Below are 17,659 nucleotides of genomic sequence, written 5' to 3'. Positions count from 1 at the left end.
CCAGTTAATCACTCGTACTATATACAGCAGAATGAATTGGTCTATACTCAGTTCTGTTCTCCAAACAAAATAAAAAATAAAAGATCTCTTGCGCAGAATCTCTCTACGTTTCATAAAAAAATCAATTAATCTTCAGCAAGGGGGCGAAGCAAACGTTTAATGAGAAGGACATGAAATACACTTAAAGCAAGCCAGCGGCTGGGAGCTGTAAAGAGAGTTTGTTCCCATGCTAAGGCCATGCACATTTTCTTGGTGAATTTCATGGACATTCTCTGAATCGAAATGTCCGAACTCTGTGTATTTGGGAGAAGTGAATCGTTACGTGTGAAGATCGTAGACAAGCTAAAGGTAGGGAGGGTCAGGAGAAAGTGGCTCATCCCATATAATGAAGACAAGCCGCACGAGAAAATCGGGGCGGTTTGTGGTACTGGGTCGACGATTTCTATTGGTTAAAGACCTTATAACACCAATCCATGTCCGCGCATGCGCAATATAGTGACACAGGCCTTTATTTGTATACATACGGCGGCGCGAAGATATGAAATTTATTTTCCAGTGGTAACAATATTTTGCAAAAGAGCGCATCGAGTGAGAAAAATATTGTTTTTAACACGAGAAAATAAAATTCATATCCTGAAGCCATCGCGTCAGTCTTCTTTTTACTGTATGGACAGACTAACTATTTGAACCAACAACAGTGGAAAACGGGAAATGATGCGTCATCAGTATCCTCACTAATAAGGGTATGGAAAATGCGCCCCGCGGGCCCCAGATGTAGTTCCGTATGAACTTTGCGAGTCGTGTATTTTCCAGTACAACACCCGTGTCTATACACTAAATGTGAGTATTCTGGAATTTTCTACAATTATTGACAGATGCATACCGGCTGTGAGTAATATTTCAAAATTCCAGGTAAACTTCACTAGCCTTCATTTTGAAATGTTGCATTGGAACAATGGATGGTGATTGTGAAAAGCGCCCAAACTCGGGTGACTTTTATCAGAGTTAGAGTCGCTCGAAGGACTTTATGCCAAAAATATAGTGGATACTATAAACCGTGAATCCCGATTTATTGTCAATTATTCATAAATTACAGTAAACAGCTACAAACAGCTCTAAAATCACAAGTCTAGTCTGTTGTCGTTTCCTGCGTTTGTAGCAATGTTAGCGTCTTTTTCTACCATCTATCTATCCTTGAAATCCTGGAATAAGGAAAAGATGTGACTCAGTTTAAACGAGGTGAGGAGAGAAAACATCTACACACACAGTGATACCCCGCCTAAGGACCACAAAGCCACGTTGTTGTAGTCTGAAGAAAACACTTAGTCAGTCATTTTCGTATCATTTAACCTGACTTGACTACCACCTCTAATTCATGGCCTGAAGGCAGTCGACGTCTCATTATACAAGATAATTTGGTCTTTTCACGCAGTCGTTTTACGGAGGACGGCAAAGAAATGTACCAAAAATTATAACGCACGTGGGCAGCGTGCACAGCGTTCCGTTTCCGTTGGCGGTTTGGTTTTCTTTAACTCCGTAATAAAAGTGCGTGGTACAACGGACGAATACGAAAGGTCGTATCGAAACATAATTCAACAAGAAAACATATGCAAACAACGCGCGTGCGTTATTTGAACTCAATTGAGTGACGTTGATAGTCTACACATATTTGTCGATATGATTTAAATATAGTACACTTCTCTGATTTTAGTCACACAAAACACAAAATGACGTCCACAATTCTCCGAAACGTTCAAAGCACCTCATTTTACTATAGGGCCAGCTTCAACCTGAAATTCTCACACGCCAATAAGCTTGGAAATCAGAGAAAAAAACTCAAAAGTTTTAAACGTTCATGGTATCGTACAGTCAAACCTTTCTACAACGGCCACCCTGGAGGGAGGGTTTACTGGCCATTGTGGACAGGTGGCCATTTTTGTAAGATTAAAATGAGGGCCTGAAGAGGGAGTTTAAACAAACCAAGACGACGACGGCAACGAGAACGTTACCAAACAAAAGGTTTAATGAGCAAAACAGTGCCAGTGCACGTGCGTTATAAATGTTCGTACATTTCTTTGCCGTTCTCTGCAAAACAAGAACGTGAACAATTTCTGCGAAGTTTGAGGAACGCGAACGACGACGGCTAATTTTTCCTATTACCATTTGAAATTGAACAAAGTCATTGTTTATTTAACCTGAGCACGGTTTTAGAGTCGTTGGCGTACTGAGCAGAACTAGACGAATGCGAATTTTGCTGATAAAAAAAAAAAAAAAAATCATTTTTTATTAGGCGTCGTCCTCGGCGTCGCCGTCGTCGTTGCTCAAGCTCCCTAATCTCTTGACTGCGACGAAAATACAGTGGCCGTTAGTAGACGTTCGTGGTAGTTTCTCACATCACAATTCTGAAATTCCGTAAACTTGATGTGTAAATCAATTTCCTCAGCTCGTTAAGTTTCATCTTTGAGAGCTTGAAAGAAACTCTTTTGAGTGCACAGTATTTGAAAGCTAACACTTTAGGTGATAAAGCTTATGCCAAAAATGCTGAAAAATGGTCATTTCAGAGACATTTGGTAGAAATTCTTGCCAGTTTTCTTTATTTTGCACAAGTATAACTAAGTGTCTCTCTCATATCTCTTGTTAACTTACTTTTTAGTCACGTGATGTTTATTGCTCCTTGCTATCATGCTCTTTGTCGTCAATCTGTTCATCTGGTGATATCACGTCACGCTTGCGAAATGGGAAACCAGGAAAGTTCGGAGGAAAGTTTGGCGACGCCTGGGTTGTGGTCCACTGGATCGTGAAGGAGTCTGGCGGATGCGTTGCTGTGCAGAATTCAGGTCAATAACAGAATTATGCAGTGTTTTAATTAATAAATGTAATTATCAAAAATTCAGATAACTCAAACTGTAACTACCCAGATATGTATGTTATTGATTTAAAGAGGGGTCCGTATCGGTCCCAGACATACTGGTCGAGTTCTTGAAAAATGACAAGGTCACCAGTATTTACGAATACGGATCGAACAAGCCAGTTCAGTTAAGTATTGATAAATGTTTAGGATAAACAAAACAAAATAAACTTCTCTCCCCGCTTGATGCGCGAAACTTAAATGGATATAAAGTAATTCAAAAGAGAAAGAAAGGAAGGAAGCAAAATATCAAAGGTATTCTTTGTTTTTTCAACAAAGTATCTGCTATATAGTAGTACCACTATACACTCGATCTTAAAACGATCAAATGCGCGTTTCTCGATCTTTCACAGTCTCTTAGTTACCCGTTAGCACACTTGATATCTCGGCCTTAAGTACGCGCAGCTGTTCCCTGGTCCCATGGGCAGTTTTTATCTGAGCCGCAATGGGATAAAAAATGGGCCTGGGTGGCGGAAACGAGAATCATTTTGATCAGTACCTCAACTGTACAAATTTGTCTTCTTAATCTCTTAAATGGAATTTTTACTGATAATGGCTATTTCAGCGAAATGTTTGTTTGTGATGGTTTTTATGAGCGTTCCACCTACTTTAATTTTGTAAGAATGGAAAAAGTATACTTGCCTTTTGGTAACCTTCACCATCCCCTTTCGTTTTAAAATGTTGGTTAATTTAAGTTTAAAAGTAATAATACATTTTCTTAATTCACAAGTCATGGGTCTCGCAGACCCAATTGCTATATTTCCCTACTTACTTGGAGTGCATTGGGGGCAGCACTGTCCAGGAATGTTAACAGTGACGCCCGGGCATGGTGCACACCAGGTAAGATGACAATTAACATCTTCACCATTGCAAGAACACTCGTAGCAGTCGCCAGAACTCAAACGTTTAATCCAAGGATTGGCATTATTCGAGCAGGTTTCTAAAATGAGAAGAAAGAAACGAGAAAAAATTGCCACAAAAATGAAACCTGATATGACTTCAGTTTTTTCTCCTCTGACTCAATGCAGTGAGGAGACCAACAGATGGGATTCCGTAGCTGTTTCATCCTCATATAGTTAAACACCCACCCGAGGCTACGATCCTTTGGGAGGCGCGGTGGCCTCATGGTTAGTGTGCTCGTCTCCGGATCGAGCGGTCCGGGTTCGAGCCCTGGCCGGGGACATTGTGTTGTGTTCTTGGGCAAGACACTTTACTCTCACAGTGCCTCTCTCCACCCAGGTGTATAAATGGGTACCGGCGAACTTAATGCTGGGGGTAACCCTGCGATGGACTAGGGGAGTAGAAATACTCCTAGTCGCTTCATGCTACAGAAACCGGGCTAAGCTCCGGCCTGGTGGGCTACTTGGCTCGTATGCAGACTTTACCTTACCCTTTACTGAGGCTACGATCCAGAAACGGGCTAGACTCCAATCATGCCCCTCCCTCCCTCCTTCTGTCCCTTCCCTAATCCCTCCTTTCCTCCCCTCCCCCTTCCCCGTGTCTTCTTCCATCTCTCCCTCTCCATGAAGAAAACAAAATCTTAATCGTTGGTTGGTTAGTTAGTCACGGGTCGGAACTGTTCTCTGTAGATCGAAATATAAATGTTCCTTTGATGGTATGTCATTTTTTAAATTTCTTTTCTTACCGCAGATAGGACAGCATCTTTCTTCCTTTGTTATCCAATTGTCGCAGAGCGATGGCATTACGCCCAAGTCACAGGCATAAGGCGTACAGCCGGTAATTCCCCCAGCAGAACATTGGCATACGTCACACATGGCATTTTCCACAGGATCAGTGACTTTGTGATATACAATTGTCTCTCCAAGGTTATATGTCTTGTTATTGGCATTGCAGGTGGCTGTAAATGAAAATGGAACCAAGACTTTAACTGCAAAAGATGTGCTCTTTCTGTTTTGATATAAGAATGATTGCCGAGGTGAAGGCCTGTGAAACGGCAGGCCAAATGTGGTGGCAGAAGCTTTGACTTACCACAATGTAGCGAGCGAATGAATGAAACAAGTAAACCAAAAACAAAACAAAACAAAACAAAACAAAAACAAGAAAAGAAACCAAAATATATATATTTTTTTGATACGCCTAATGTTAACCATTTTATTTTATTTATCAGTTTCTTAGTTTAACAATCTGTACAAAAATGAATTGGTGGGAACTGGATATTTGAAATTGTGTTTACTTATGATATGTCAGGAATAGCTTCAAGCGTCAAGATTTGGACCGTTCTACCAGTGTAATGATCATCAGAAAACAGCTTAATCAATGACGACGTCATGCACACGGCTAGTTAGAAACAAGTTAATGATTGCGAGTTGTAATAACTACATGTATGATAACAAAAACTGGACACATGTTACAGAATCCGTGATAGTTGATGCTCTTCTTGCGTAGCTTACCTCAGCCGGGTCGATTTTGAGCTATGAGGCCAGTTGTGTCTATTAAATCACATTGGTTTGAACCCAGGAGTATCAGTAGTTTGTCTAGTGGGATAGTCTGGATGGTCCGGGTTGTTCAGAAAAGAACTGTTATGTGGCTGGTATGTGACTGACAAAACGACTTATGATTTGACTAATGATAGACGGACCGAAACGTTCTAGACATAACCAGTCATTGTTTGCAGATTTTATATGCTGAGCCTTACAGTCTTAACCGTCACGGCTTAACAAAACCAATCAGTTTCAATCAACAGACCATCAAAGAACAAACATTTTTCACCTTACCCACACACGAAGAATGCAACATTTTGTACTGCCGATAGAGTATGAAGTGAAGAGATGGTGCTCCTTAGTCGTGTTTGCAGTATAATAACCTAGAACCTAGCACTGGTCAGACTTCTATGAAAATACTTTAAAGGAGCTACATCACAGTTTGCTCATTTTGACAAGTTTGGCCTAAATTTTTCAAGTTCGTCGTTTGCAATCCGCGTTAATCTTCTCCATCCTTAGCCATCCTTATTCCTTTATGAGTTATCATTATCTCTTTGGTGTTTTCCTATCTCAGTAACCTACTATTTTCAGGTTTCCTTCAATTTAAAGGTAGTTCTGTACGTGTCCAAAATAACGAAAAATGCTGTGACAGAGTTCCTTTATTCGTGCACAAGTACAGCTGCACTCCTAATACGGTTTTTATTACTTACCAGATCTGCGCTCTATGGCTTCCTTTTTTGACACCTGTATATGTTAATAAAGAAAAAAAACCACAGAAGTGTCACTTCATTACTTTGCAAAAGAAATGCAAACGAAATTCGTTGTTCTTTGCCAATTGTCGGCAAAATTCTTTGAAATTTCAGGACAGTTCGTAAACTTAACAACGCAAAAACGAACGAGAGAAGGGATTCTACTTTTCTCGGCTATAAAACAATAATACGAGAAATATGATGGGTTTTCGTGATTAAGAACAGTCCTATACAAAGAAATACAGGAAATAAAAATTATGTTACCTTATTAACAAAGCGACTCTCAGACGAAATTAACAAAGCAACGAGGAAAATTATTGCGACGTTGAAGTTATCACCCACAATCATTCTCAGCAGGTCTTGTGTGTTCTGAAAGAAATAAAAAAGTGAGATCCAGTAGTTACATTACAAGTTATTGTACAATTGTATTGTCTTTCATTGTATATTTCTAGCAAGGTCATATCGCAGAATTCTTGGTGGAAATATCAAAGTTTTCATCATGACTTCCGATACTAGAACTATACCATAAATTCTTATTCTTATCAGCTAGGGTTGGTTATTATAAGTTTAATTTTAGTTGGAAAGAACTCATGATCCCAGAGAACCTTGTGTAGGTACAGTTTTTTTCCTGTAGAAAAATTCCAATTACCAATTGAAAGCAGACTTTAGGATTCGTGGGAGCAGGAATAAAATTAAGTGACGCAAAGTTTTACAGACAGAGTAGGAAATTTAAAACGGTTACCTCAGGGACATCGATCGATTGGGCGTCAATTGCAGTTTGCAAGACTGTTGATTGATGAAATTAAAGCGTCAAACCACAGCTTACCTGAAATATTATTGAATTCTCAAGTTTTTTTCGACCAAACAGCAACAATACCCAACGACAAAGGAGGGTTTCAAAAGACCTCACAAGGCTTAATTAAATGCAATTGTCAAAGTTACCGCACCGACAGTTGTAAATTAAAACAACTTTTGGACACTTTTAGCCGTCAAAAAGATGTTCTCAAAATATAGATTTGTCAAGCGTATTAAATCGACGAAAGTGGATCATCACCGATATATGATTGCACTGTTTTTTGTCAGTATCTAAAAAATGTTTAATTTAATTTGAATTTTCAATTTAATTCTAATCTTAACTCATATTTTAAAAGGGAAATTTTAATATCGATGAAAGATTAATTCTCAACCGGTCGAGAAATGATTGGCAGTTAATTTTATTAACAACCTTTTTTGGACAAATTAAACTCTAGTTATTGCTAAAAAAGTTGTACTTTTTCTGAAAGAAATGTCCATTGGACAATGGCAGACATGTGGCGTGGATACAACGTGTTTGAGTGAATAAAAAAATTGTAAAACTTCAGACTTTGTCAATGTTTTACAGGTTATTTTCAGGAGGCGGTGCATAAAAAGGTTGTCTGGCCAAGAACTACAAATTGAAGATTCAGAAATGTTTTCCATAGGAAACTAAAAATTGTTGTAAAACTTTATGCTATACAGTTACTTGTTGAACGGTATTTATTTTTCGGGATTCTTTCCGAGGTAAAATTTTCTACTTGTTAAAAGGAATGATTCTGCATCAGCTCATTATTATTTAACAAAAGAAACTGAAAAGTTGGCTGTTTTCCCTGAAGTAATACCGGAAGGATGTTTACAAAACGAGATATTTGCATGAGTCAGATTAATTATGTACTTGTCAGGCTTAAGGTATTCTACCACTTTTAGTTTTAAGCTAAAAATATCAGATTAATATGTTGCCAACTAATTTTCTTGTGTAATGATCTGTAATGGCCATTTTGTTATACCGCTAAATTTCAATTTGTTTGAACTCGAGCATTAGCTTGAGAATGGACTGAAAACTTCAACCTTGGTCTTAATCTGCTTTCTCTTCAATTAATAAGGAATAGTTATCAATATTTATCTGATGATAACAAGTTTTCTATTGCTCATTCTGTACTACACTCGTTTTGTGTAAGAATGCATTTTACAAGAATATCAAAGCTGAAATTTACAAAATTTAAGAAATATTTTAAGAATAAACCCAAGGCTGCGATTTTGAAGATAACATAATTTTCTGTGTTGTAAATACGATATAATTATATGTGTCTGGATTTATGAAAACAGTGATAAAGAAATCAAGTTTTTTTTTTTATTATTCTCGCCAGAGAAAGTAATGATATAAAGATAAAAGGAATGTCACTTATTGTCCTCCGCTCTCTTTCTTCCTTTTCGCGCTCTCCTCTCTCTATTTACTCCGGCTTCCGTAAGAAGGCCCGAGTCAAAAAATGCAAGCCGTTCGTCGTCGTCGTTGTATTTGGTCGCCAAATGTGGGGTCATGGTCCCAGACGTTCCTAGCGTAATGCGAGGAAACTGGGGATGAGAATGCGACAGCCCTCACTCTTCGTGAAAAACAATGTGAACGATGAGTTTTGCGAAGAACGTTTGGGAAAGACTCGAACAATATGTCGATCGTTTTCGGCACGGGCTGGCCCACGAATTAGCAAATCAGCAAAGTTCACGCTCGTTCTCACGAGATAACAAAGGAGCCATTTACGAGTTCAAACTACTAAAGCACACACAAAAAACAAATGATGATGTTGAAAAATCAAAGAATCGTCGTAAGCAGAACTTGGAAGATGAGACAAACTCAACGAAGCAACTTGAATAGTAAACATCTGAGCGTAACTCTTTGTGTTAAAAAGCATCCTGATTCTTTTATTTGTTTTTACCTGGCAGCCGGGAAGTGTGAATTCAATGCAGTTCGGAGATCCATTGGTATTTCTGCACAGATCGAGCATTCTCAGCAGGTTCGAATGGAAATTTCGGAGGAAAAACGGAAAGAATTTTTAACTGCCGGGTATAAAGAGTTTTTTTTTGGAAAACCTTGCCCGTGAGTCACACAAAGTTCGTCGGACAACTTGCAAACTGAGATCATTGAATAAAATCGCTTGGTGTTCATGACCTAAGATCAAAATACTGAAATACTCTCGGGAGGTTTTTAATAATAACAATGATTTTTGTGGAAATTGATTATCCACGAATTTTTGACCGCCGGGTAGCTAGTGTTTTGAACAGCCTTGCCCGTGAGTCAAGACTTTTGTAGTTCGTCCACTACAAAACCAAAACATTATTTAGAGTCGCTTGGCATTTCTGAACAACTGATTATTTTCATTGTGGACTAAATGTCAAAACATCGAGATAATATATAGTATGTCCAAACTCGAAAATTTCCTCAGCTGTAAATCCAAAATAATGCTTGAAATCGCTTGACATTTCTGTTATTCTAAGTGATTCTAAGGTCTTTTGGAATTGTAAAATCAAAGTACATACAGTATGGTTGTTTTGGTGCAAAATGATCTGAAATTATCAGAGAATGCCCCAGTTTGACTCCAGATCGTTTAGAAATATCGACGGTAATTCAACACGCTCATTTTTCGGCCTTTCCAGGTCATCTAGTCCCGTTCCGTTGAGATAATTATTGGCACAGAAGGTCTGAAATGATCAGGAACTGATACCCTAGTTTAACTCCAGATGTTTTAGAAAGATCGACAGTGATTCGACGCGCTCATGTTTCGGCCTTTCTGTTCTGTTCTGTTGAGATATTTGCCTGGATTCATGAAAACAGAGTTAAAATTAAAAAGAATGTCAGTCGTTTTCTTCCTCCACTCTCTTACCCTCCTTTTCGTGCTGTCCTTTCTATCTGTTTTTTTTTTTTCATTGCTTGGAGTGATTTTAAGGCCTTTTTGAGTTGTGAAATCAAATTACATATGGCTGTTTTAGTGCAAAGTCTTAACACGGTTTTCATAAATTCAGTCAAATATATTTTGAACTCAACAGTGTAAAATTCTTCTCATTCTTCCTTTCTCTAAATGGCACAACATCCAAAAGACAACAAGGACAGCACTAGCTGTATGTTCGATACTAATAACATTTCTTCAAGACGGTATGTGTGTCATATCAGGTTTTATTGCCTGCAGTCTGGCTCCGAATTTTCTTCCGCGCCATCAAAGTCATGATGGGACATATAAAACGGGAATTTTATACGCTGTAATTTAACGATATTCAGTAGAATTTTCGGCAGAAAAATAACAGCCTGGGCCGGAAAAATAATATTCTTATTAAAAAAAGAAGAGTGTATTGCTAAATTTCAACTTTTTTAAGCTGAATGTTATTTGCAAAAGAGATTTTCTCAATTTTCAATCAAACTTTTTGTTGCGTGTTCAAAAATAGCTTTTGACATCTATGATATGCTTTATGATATGACTGTGAAAATTACTTCATTGTGATTGGCTGAGAATGGCAAATGTATCTTTAACTTTTGATTTGCACTGCCGCATGTAAATCTAATGAATGAAAAATTGTACTCGCCTTAAGATTAGTGCAATTTTCAAGAATTTTCGAATATCAAGAGTAGTGTAAATCCTTGATTGCTCTCTCATATTCTAGAAATTCGGACATTATAGGCTTATAGCTTGTCTTCTTCTTACATTAATCCATTTTCAAGCGGTCAGGTGATGATGAGGAGAAAAAGAGTAATCAACTCTGTTTTATGCTTAAAGGGGTTGTGTCCTGCTAGAAGATTATACAAAGTTTTCTTACCTAATTGAAATACGATGTTGCCTTATGTCACCAAATGTACAAATAATTTGGATAAGAAGATTCTATACAGAAATATAAAACAAGTATTTTCTGGAAAAACTACAGAATTGGAAAGATGAGAGTCGATTTTGATTTTTGACTGGCTGCAAAGAGTTATTCTGGTGAAATTTCACTTTTTTATTTGATATTTCTTTGCTTTCTCCACTGTCAACGTTTTCTTCCCTTCTGTTGCAGTATAATAAAGCAAGACTTTGGCAATCTCCTTGGCATATTTATCGCAGCAAAATAGCTGGCTGTTCTTGCATGTAGACCAATAATCGAGAATTTAGTCTTTGAACTATGTTCCAGTGAACCGAGATGCAGTTAAATACAAGTCTTTGTCCCACGCTGGTGACAAATTAACATTTTATATTTATCAAAAATGATCAAAAATACATTTTCTATCCGTTTAAGGCTATATACACTGATAGCCGAAAGCGTATGTTTTAATCTTTTCAACCAGAAAACATTATATTTCTTTCAAACATGATCACTTTCGCAAAATTCTTAGGTTTAAACTTTTTGATAATCAAGGATATTTCTAAACTTGAATTTTTGTTGAATGTTTGTTCGTACGAATTTGAATTGTATTTGGTTGTATGTTGCGCAATCTTTAAAATTTACTTCAATTGTTGAAAGATTTTCTTTCAGGTTATATAGGTCTATCTGTCAGTCATTCGAAATGTTAGAAACCGTCGCCATGTTTCAGTCCCGTCCAATTAGCAAACACCAGGTAAGAAATTCTTCGAATGGTCTCAGGAAGATTTCCAGTTGGCAGGGAATCAACCTCGCATCTTTGACCGGGTCGCCCTGATTTGAGTCGAATAGCAGTTTACGTTCTTTTGAAACCTTGATAACATCAAGGAGAACGTTTTGGTACATTACAGCGGCAGTTTTATGCTTCACTCGGCGATTTTCCTACACAGAATTAATCGGCCATCTTCAGTACCTATCGTGTTCGAAACGAAACTCGAACTTTTTCGTGTCATAAACAATACTTTAAATAGATAAAAACATTACTGAAAGCAATAGTAAAGGGCTTAGTAATATGGCTTGTACCCCGCTGTGTTCCCTTAAACACAAACCCGTAAACCTGTTAATATATCTTACCCAAACTGACAAAAACCTCCCCTTCAAAAGTTAACGTTTCCACTATGTCTTCAATGCGAAATGCAAGTAATATTTCCTGTGTCAGACGTAATATGACTATGTTTTTATTGTTGGGTAATTGAACACCATTGTTCATGCTAACACTACGTTATGAAATTAAAGCTCCCTGGCATTCATTAACGACTTCGAGTTGAGTTAAAACTTATTGAATCTGAGGAGATCTTAATTACTGCCTTAAATCTATTTAATACTTGCGACCACCATAATAAATTTAAATTAATTTTGTGAGGGTCCAGGAACTTGTGAGATTCAAATCGAGGATAGTATTTTCTCGTTTATTGTTGAAGAGCGATCGAACCGACAATAAGTGTTCATATCTTGTAACAGACCTACCTATCAATGCAACTGCTTACGTACAGATTTTAAACATAGTTAACAAGAAAGGGCTTTGCCAGTTTCTCAACTCATATTTTACACATAGTTAATCTGAAGTCCTCTTTTTCCCCTTCACATTTTTTCACCAGCATTATTTTATGCCTCACTAACATATATGTAAATTTGACAGCACAAAATGAATGAAAGTCGAATTACTAAACGCATTTGATCCCATATCTGATTTAAGAAGCAATAAAGTCAAATCTAAACATTATGGTAAGTAAATAAAGTTTGGCGCCGCTTTGGTAGACAATAAATCAAAGTTTATCTAAACACAGCCTGCTAGGCGCCCTAATTGGGCTACACATTTGCCACCCCTAGTAGAGCGCACGTAACAACCTTGGCCGCCATGAATTACCAGACATTTCTTTTAATTTTACTTACGAGAATATTTTAATTTGAGCATCAAACCTTTCGCAATATATATTATAGGGGAAACTTAAATTGTCCGGAAATCATTTTTCGGAATTCACTGGTATAGCAAACGCTTAACCCTCAAGTGATGTTGTTTTGTCTCGAATTTGGCCAAGGGTAAGCGTACAATCCGAAAAGACACTCTAGATGTCCCGAAAAATACCATACACCTTTAAAAACTAACCCTCGAAAGTACCAAACAAGATTGGACCCGAAATTACACCTTATATATTAGTTTTTCCAAACAGGAAATCACATGTCCTCTTAATCATCAAAATCTTAGCTCACACTAAACTCGTCGAGTCAGCCTTTGATCTCAATAATATTTGTGTTCTTTTTGGCCCCCGAGTGGTTTACTTGAAATTATCGGTGCTCTTTCTTTTGTACCTTTCCAGGACTGACATGGTACAAAGGTGTAATAAAAGAGAATAAAAATATTAAAGCTTGACGAATTTCTCGCTAAAAGGTGATTTCGTTTTCGCTGTAAATCAATTAATCCTAGGTAAGCTTTAGTGACGCACGTTTTTAACAACTCTGGCAAAATTTATTATTTTTTTTGCATGCGCTAAATCATAACAGCCTCATATAAACACACGGAAGACAATATAACATGCACGCATCAAGTACGGTTAAATAATCTTTAATATAATCCATAATCAAGTCATCCCTAGAATAAATATATGCCTTACACTTTAAATGTGAACTTCAGTGATTTGGTAGTATAAAAAGTAACTCTCTTGTTCATTTTTGTTGCAGTTTTACTCTTGTCGTGGCAACAACATGTATAAAATGAAGAAAAAAACATTTGTGTCAAACGTGTTCGCGCAACTCCTTGCTAGTGAATAGTTTAATTTTCCATGTACAAACAAATCTGTCGGAGTTAGATTATTAATCATCAACAGACATTTAACTTCAAAGCTTGCCTCACTTCACTGCTGAATAATATTGATTTCCGCTCAAGAAACGAGCGGAAAAAGATGAAAAAGTTTTTAGCGAAATTATTACCAGCTTTAATTCTTAGTTTTTGTTTGACAGCCGAGAACTTTAATCAATGAATCAATGTCAGTGAAAAACCCAAGAAAGCAAAGAATGTGCATTTGAAGGGGGTGGAGTGGGTGGAAATTGAAGCTACGTAATTATTCGTAACCGCAATTGGGAGAAAGAAGTAGAACTCAAAATAAGATGGTCGACCCCTTTAGCTAAAATTTAAAAGAAATATGAAAGGAAGGAGGAGGAGGCAATAATTGACGTATTAAAAATCTCTTTGGACAACCGTCAGTTTTATCTTTTTCGTGTCTCGTTGTTCTCTTTTTATAAAATACACTCAACGATTGTTGGTCTGACGTCACTGGAAATGTCGAATTGACTTGTTTTGTAGCGCAGGCTCAATTCCCAAATAGAGGCATTCGAGCCTATTTGCCAAAAGGTTCTCAAAAACCCTAATGCTGCAATAACCAGACAGAAGAAATCTTTCTCGCCTGATCAGTCATTCGCGGTCAGACATTAAAGCACACTGTGTCTAAGATATCAACTGTGTATATGTCGTGGATTGAATTTACTTTCATCTTTCGATCAAGTTCGTCGAGAAGACTCAAATGTAAGGTGGTAACCGTCAATTCAAACTACTTTCACTTTCTGAAAAAAAGCTGTGTTAGTTTTGGGCCTCAGTACTGCGAATTATTTGCTGCTTTTCGTCTCCTGTCAATTCGCTTGTACTGAAGATCTGGCACAAGACTCTTAATCCAATACTGTGTATTACGTCGGTAGTAAATTTTGACATTTTGACCGGTAAATGCTCCTTTACTTTAATAATTTTAGTCATTGCAAAAGTTTTGTCGGAACGGTCAGGTCGAAAAAAAAGGTCAGGACGAACAAAACAGATCAAAAATAGATTGAAACAGATCGCGTCTCGATTCACCAAATATGGTCAGTGATAACACATAAGAAGAGAACCAATAGGAAAGCTGAATTCAGCAACAGTTAGTTGGAATTTAATTTAAGTTAATATGATATTTCAGCAAAATTCGTGTACTTAATAGTCGAACTCTATTTAGACCAAAATTCGCGTATTAGTCGAACTCAAATTAGACCAGATGGTAGTTTTTATTTTTTCGTAGTAGCTTTGATCAAAGTGAATGGAGGTGTTTGTTTATTTATTTATTTATTTATTTATTTATTTTCGTCAAAATTGCGTTTTGTGATCACGGCGTCCTGAGTTCGGGGTTTGACCACAAGCACGAAAATAAGCGTGCGCCAGTTTGAAAATATTGTGCATTAATCATTGATGGTGTCGCATTTACCTAATCTTTGAATTCTAAAGAATGTCTGAGTTTTTTTATGCTTATTTATTCGTCTAGTTTTCTAAGTAAAAGAGCAAAAACTATATTGTATAGAGTGAAATTCGCGTCGCATTCTATGGTTGGCACGTTACATTGTTCTATGACTTTTAAAGTTTCGACTCAAAAAGTTTCGTAGTAGCTTTGATCAAAGTGAATGGAGGTGTTTGTTTATTTATTTATTTATTTATTTATTTATTTATTTTCGTCAAAATTGCGTTTTGTGATCATGGCGTCCTGAGTTCGGGGTTTGACCACAAGCACGAAAATAAGCGTGCGCCAGTTTGAAAATATTGTGCATTAATCATTGATGGTGTCACATTTACCTAATCTTTGAATTTTAAAGAATGTCTGAGTTTTTTTATGCTTATTTATTCGTCTAGTTTTCTAAGTAAAGAGCAAAAACTATATTGTATAGAGTGAAATCCGCGTCGCATTCTATGGTTGGCACGTTACATTGTTCTATGACTTTTAAAGTTTCGACTCAAAAGTATGCAATCGAGATAAAAAGTCACGGATTGCTCATCTTGAAACGTTTAATCATATTTGTAATTGAATTTGTCGTTTATAATCCCTACTATTCTTCTCCATCCTTAACCATCCTTGTTCCTTTATGGTTTTGGTGCTTTTCTATCTTAGTAAACTATTATTTTCAGGTTTCCTTCAATTTAAAGGTAATTTTGTTCGTGGCCAGAATAACTCAAAATACCGTGATTGAGCTCTGCCAGAAATCATGAGAAGCGTCGCTAGTTAGGGCACATCCGCAGTACCACTTTTTACAACCCCTATCTCTTTTAGTGTCATATGAGTAAAACATCATATTCAGTTTTAATCACCTTTTCCTTCAGTCAATGAGAATGTGAAAAACTTTCAAAGAATTCGAGTCAGAGAGAATCTTGTTTATACGATACAGCGAGTTGTCTGACGACGCTATTTTCTAGTGTTTTGAAAACGGCGACCGTACAACTTACCTTAGTTAAGAGGGTGACTTTTAAGATCCGAAGTCTTCATAGACAATCCGTTGTGTGTAAACAGACTAAGCCTAGCAACGCTTTTATAAGCCAATGTTTCGCATCAATATAAGTAAATATGCAAAGTAAATTGAATTTTAGGTTTTTCATTGATTAAATCGCTTAAGCTACTTTTGTTTAATGTTATACTTGTACGGATCAGTAATTTCTTTGTTAAATAAAAGTTTTGACTTTTTTAATTCTTCAGCTGTCCGGAAGCGGCTCCAGTACTATACTGAATCAGGAGCCCATTAGGCTCCTGACTAAATTGGATTTAATAAGCATCAGACGTTTTAAATGACGCAAATACGCCTCCTCAGATGGCGATAATGTTGTCCATATTCACCGCAGTTGAGCTTCAAGTAAAAACGGCTGCAGCCACTCCACATTCACCAAATATCACGTTGATTGTTGTATAAAGCTTTGAGTATTTCTCCGCAGTTCTATTTTCGTTCCAAGAGAATTTCACGGAGTCACGACGGGGCTGATTAGACTCCGTATTCCACGATGACTAATATCATTTCATTAATCGTGAATAAAATACTTAATTAAGACCTGACAAATATTAATTTGATCTCTTATGATAAACAATCAGTCATAAAAACCACCCTATGTCCAATAGGCTCTTATGAGGTTTACCGGCAGGGAATTATATTAGCTGTTATTTTAACCAAAGACCTGTTAGCCTGCCTTGATACGTGCACTGTTTCCTTTGTTTGACGAGAAGAAGTAAAAAATAAAAATGAACTCAAAAGTAAAACAAGTCCGCACGCACTCTAAAGACTTGGCAACGTTCATTCTCTACCCCAGGGTCACGCTCCTTTTGGTCACTGCTGACCAAAAGGAGCGCGGTCCCTGTGGACGAGAAGGATCGATAACCACTACTATGATTCACTGCGGAATAGTCTCATTTTCGTGCGATATTCGCTCTTATTTTGTTGGTATACTCTCAAAGTTTAGTGGTCTGGCTAAAGCTATTCTGATTGATTCTGAGTTTTTGTGTGCGATACGGTTTCCCAGAAACCTTAAGACTAAATTATATACAGACAAATAACGGAGTCTTTGACAAATAATGCGTGTTACAGTGATAAGAATAGGAAATCGGTCTGTTTGGAAAACAATAGCGGATTAATTGTACGCGTGAACAGATCAGACTTCTTAGTGATTTCCATGAGTGGCTTCCGCAGCCACAAGTGGAAATTAGAAAAAGTCCGATCTGTTCACTGAATCACAATTCATTCCTAATTGTTTCGAGATAAAGAGCGACTTCCTTTCGGACATACAGCAACCGTACATTCCATTATCCTCTTGTTATAGAGGGTTGCTAAAATGAAGCCATGATGTGATTAAATATTTTAGTTTTCTAACTTTAACTCTCCCTACACTTTTCGTTTAATTCTCAGTAAAATAATTCCTTTCGTTCGCAAACGAGCGAGAAAGACGAGCAAGTCCCAAGTTTGCATCATTACGTTCAATTTCATTGACTTGAAAGCTGTCAAAACTCTAAACCTACGAGCGACGTTTTGATGAATGATCTACAGTAAATGGAAAGGAAATGCATTTTAATTTGAAACGATAAAAGTGTAATTCTAAAGACAAAGCCTCATACTAAAACACTTTC

General features: G+C 37.2%; 1 protein-coding gene across 2 annotated transcripts; it reads right to left on the bottom strand.

Annotated features, from left to right (window-relative positions):
• Positions 1–1,053: 1,053 nt before the first annotated feature.
• On the bottom strand, positions 1,054–11,923 carry LOC110050032 (cysteine-rich motor neuron 1 protein-like). 2 transcript variants are annotated; one of them, XM_020755898.2, is made up of 7 exons: positions 11,844–11,923; positions 6,363–6,467; positions 6,060–6,093; positions 4,554–4,766; positions 3,681–3,848; positions 2,647–2,822; positions 1,054–1,202 (listed from the first exon to the last, which is right to left on the bottom strand). In XM_020755898.2, the coding sequence occupies exons 2-6, from the start codon at positions 6,444–6,446 to the stop codon at positions 2,665–2,667; spliced, it is 657 nt and encodes a 218-aa protein (XP_020611557.2). In that variant the 5' UTR covers positions 6,447–6,467; positions 11,844–11,923; the 3' UTR covers positions 1,054–1,202; positions 2,647–2,664. The 2 variants fall into 2 exon arrangements, with proteins under 2 accessions (XP_020611557.2, XP_089141628.1); XM_089285502.1 differs by lacking the exon at positions 11,844–11,923 and adding an exon at positions 6,925–6,948.
• Between the last annotated feature and the right edge of the window lie 5,736 nt (positions 11,924–17,659).

This window comes from Orbicella faveolata, unplaced genomic scaffold, assembly GCF_042242905.1.
Source record: "Orbicella faveolata isolate gen_17 unplaced genomic scaffold, um_ofav_v1 contig_13, whole genome shotgun sequence".
Classification (NCBI taxonomy): Eukaryota; Metazoa; Cnidaria; class Anthozoa; order Scleractinia; family Merulinidae; genus Orbicella; species Orbicella faveolata.
This window is presented reverse-complemented; position numbering and strand designations above follow the sequence as displayed.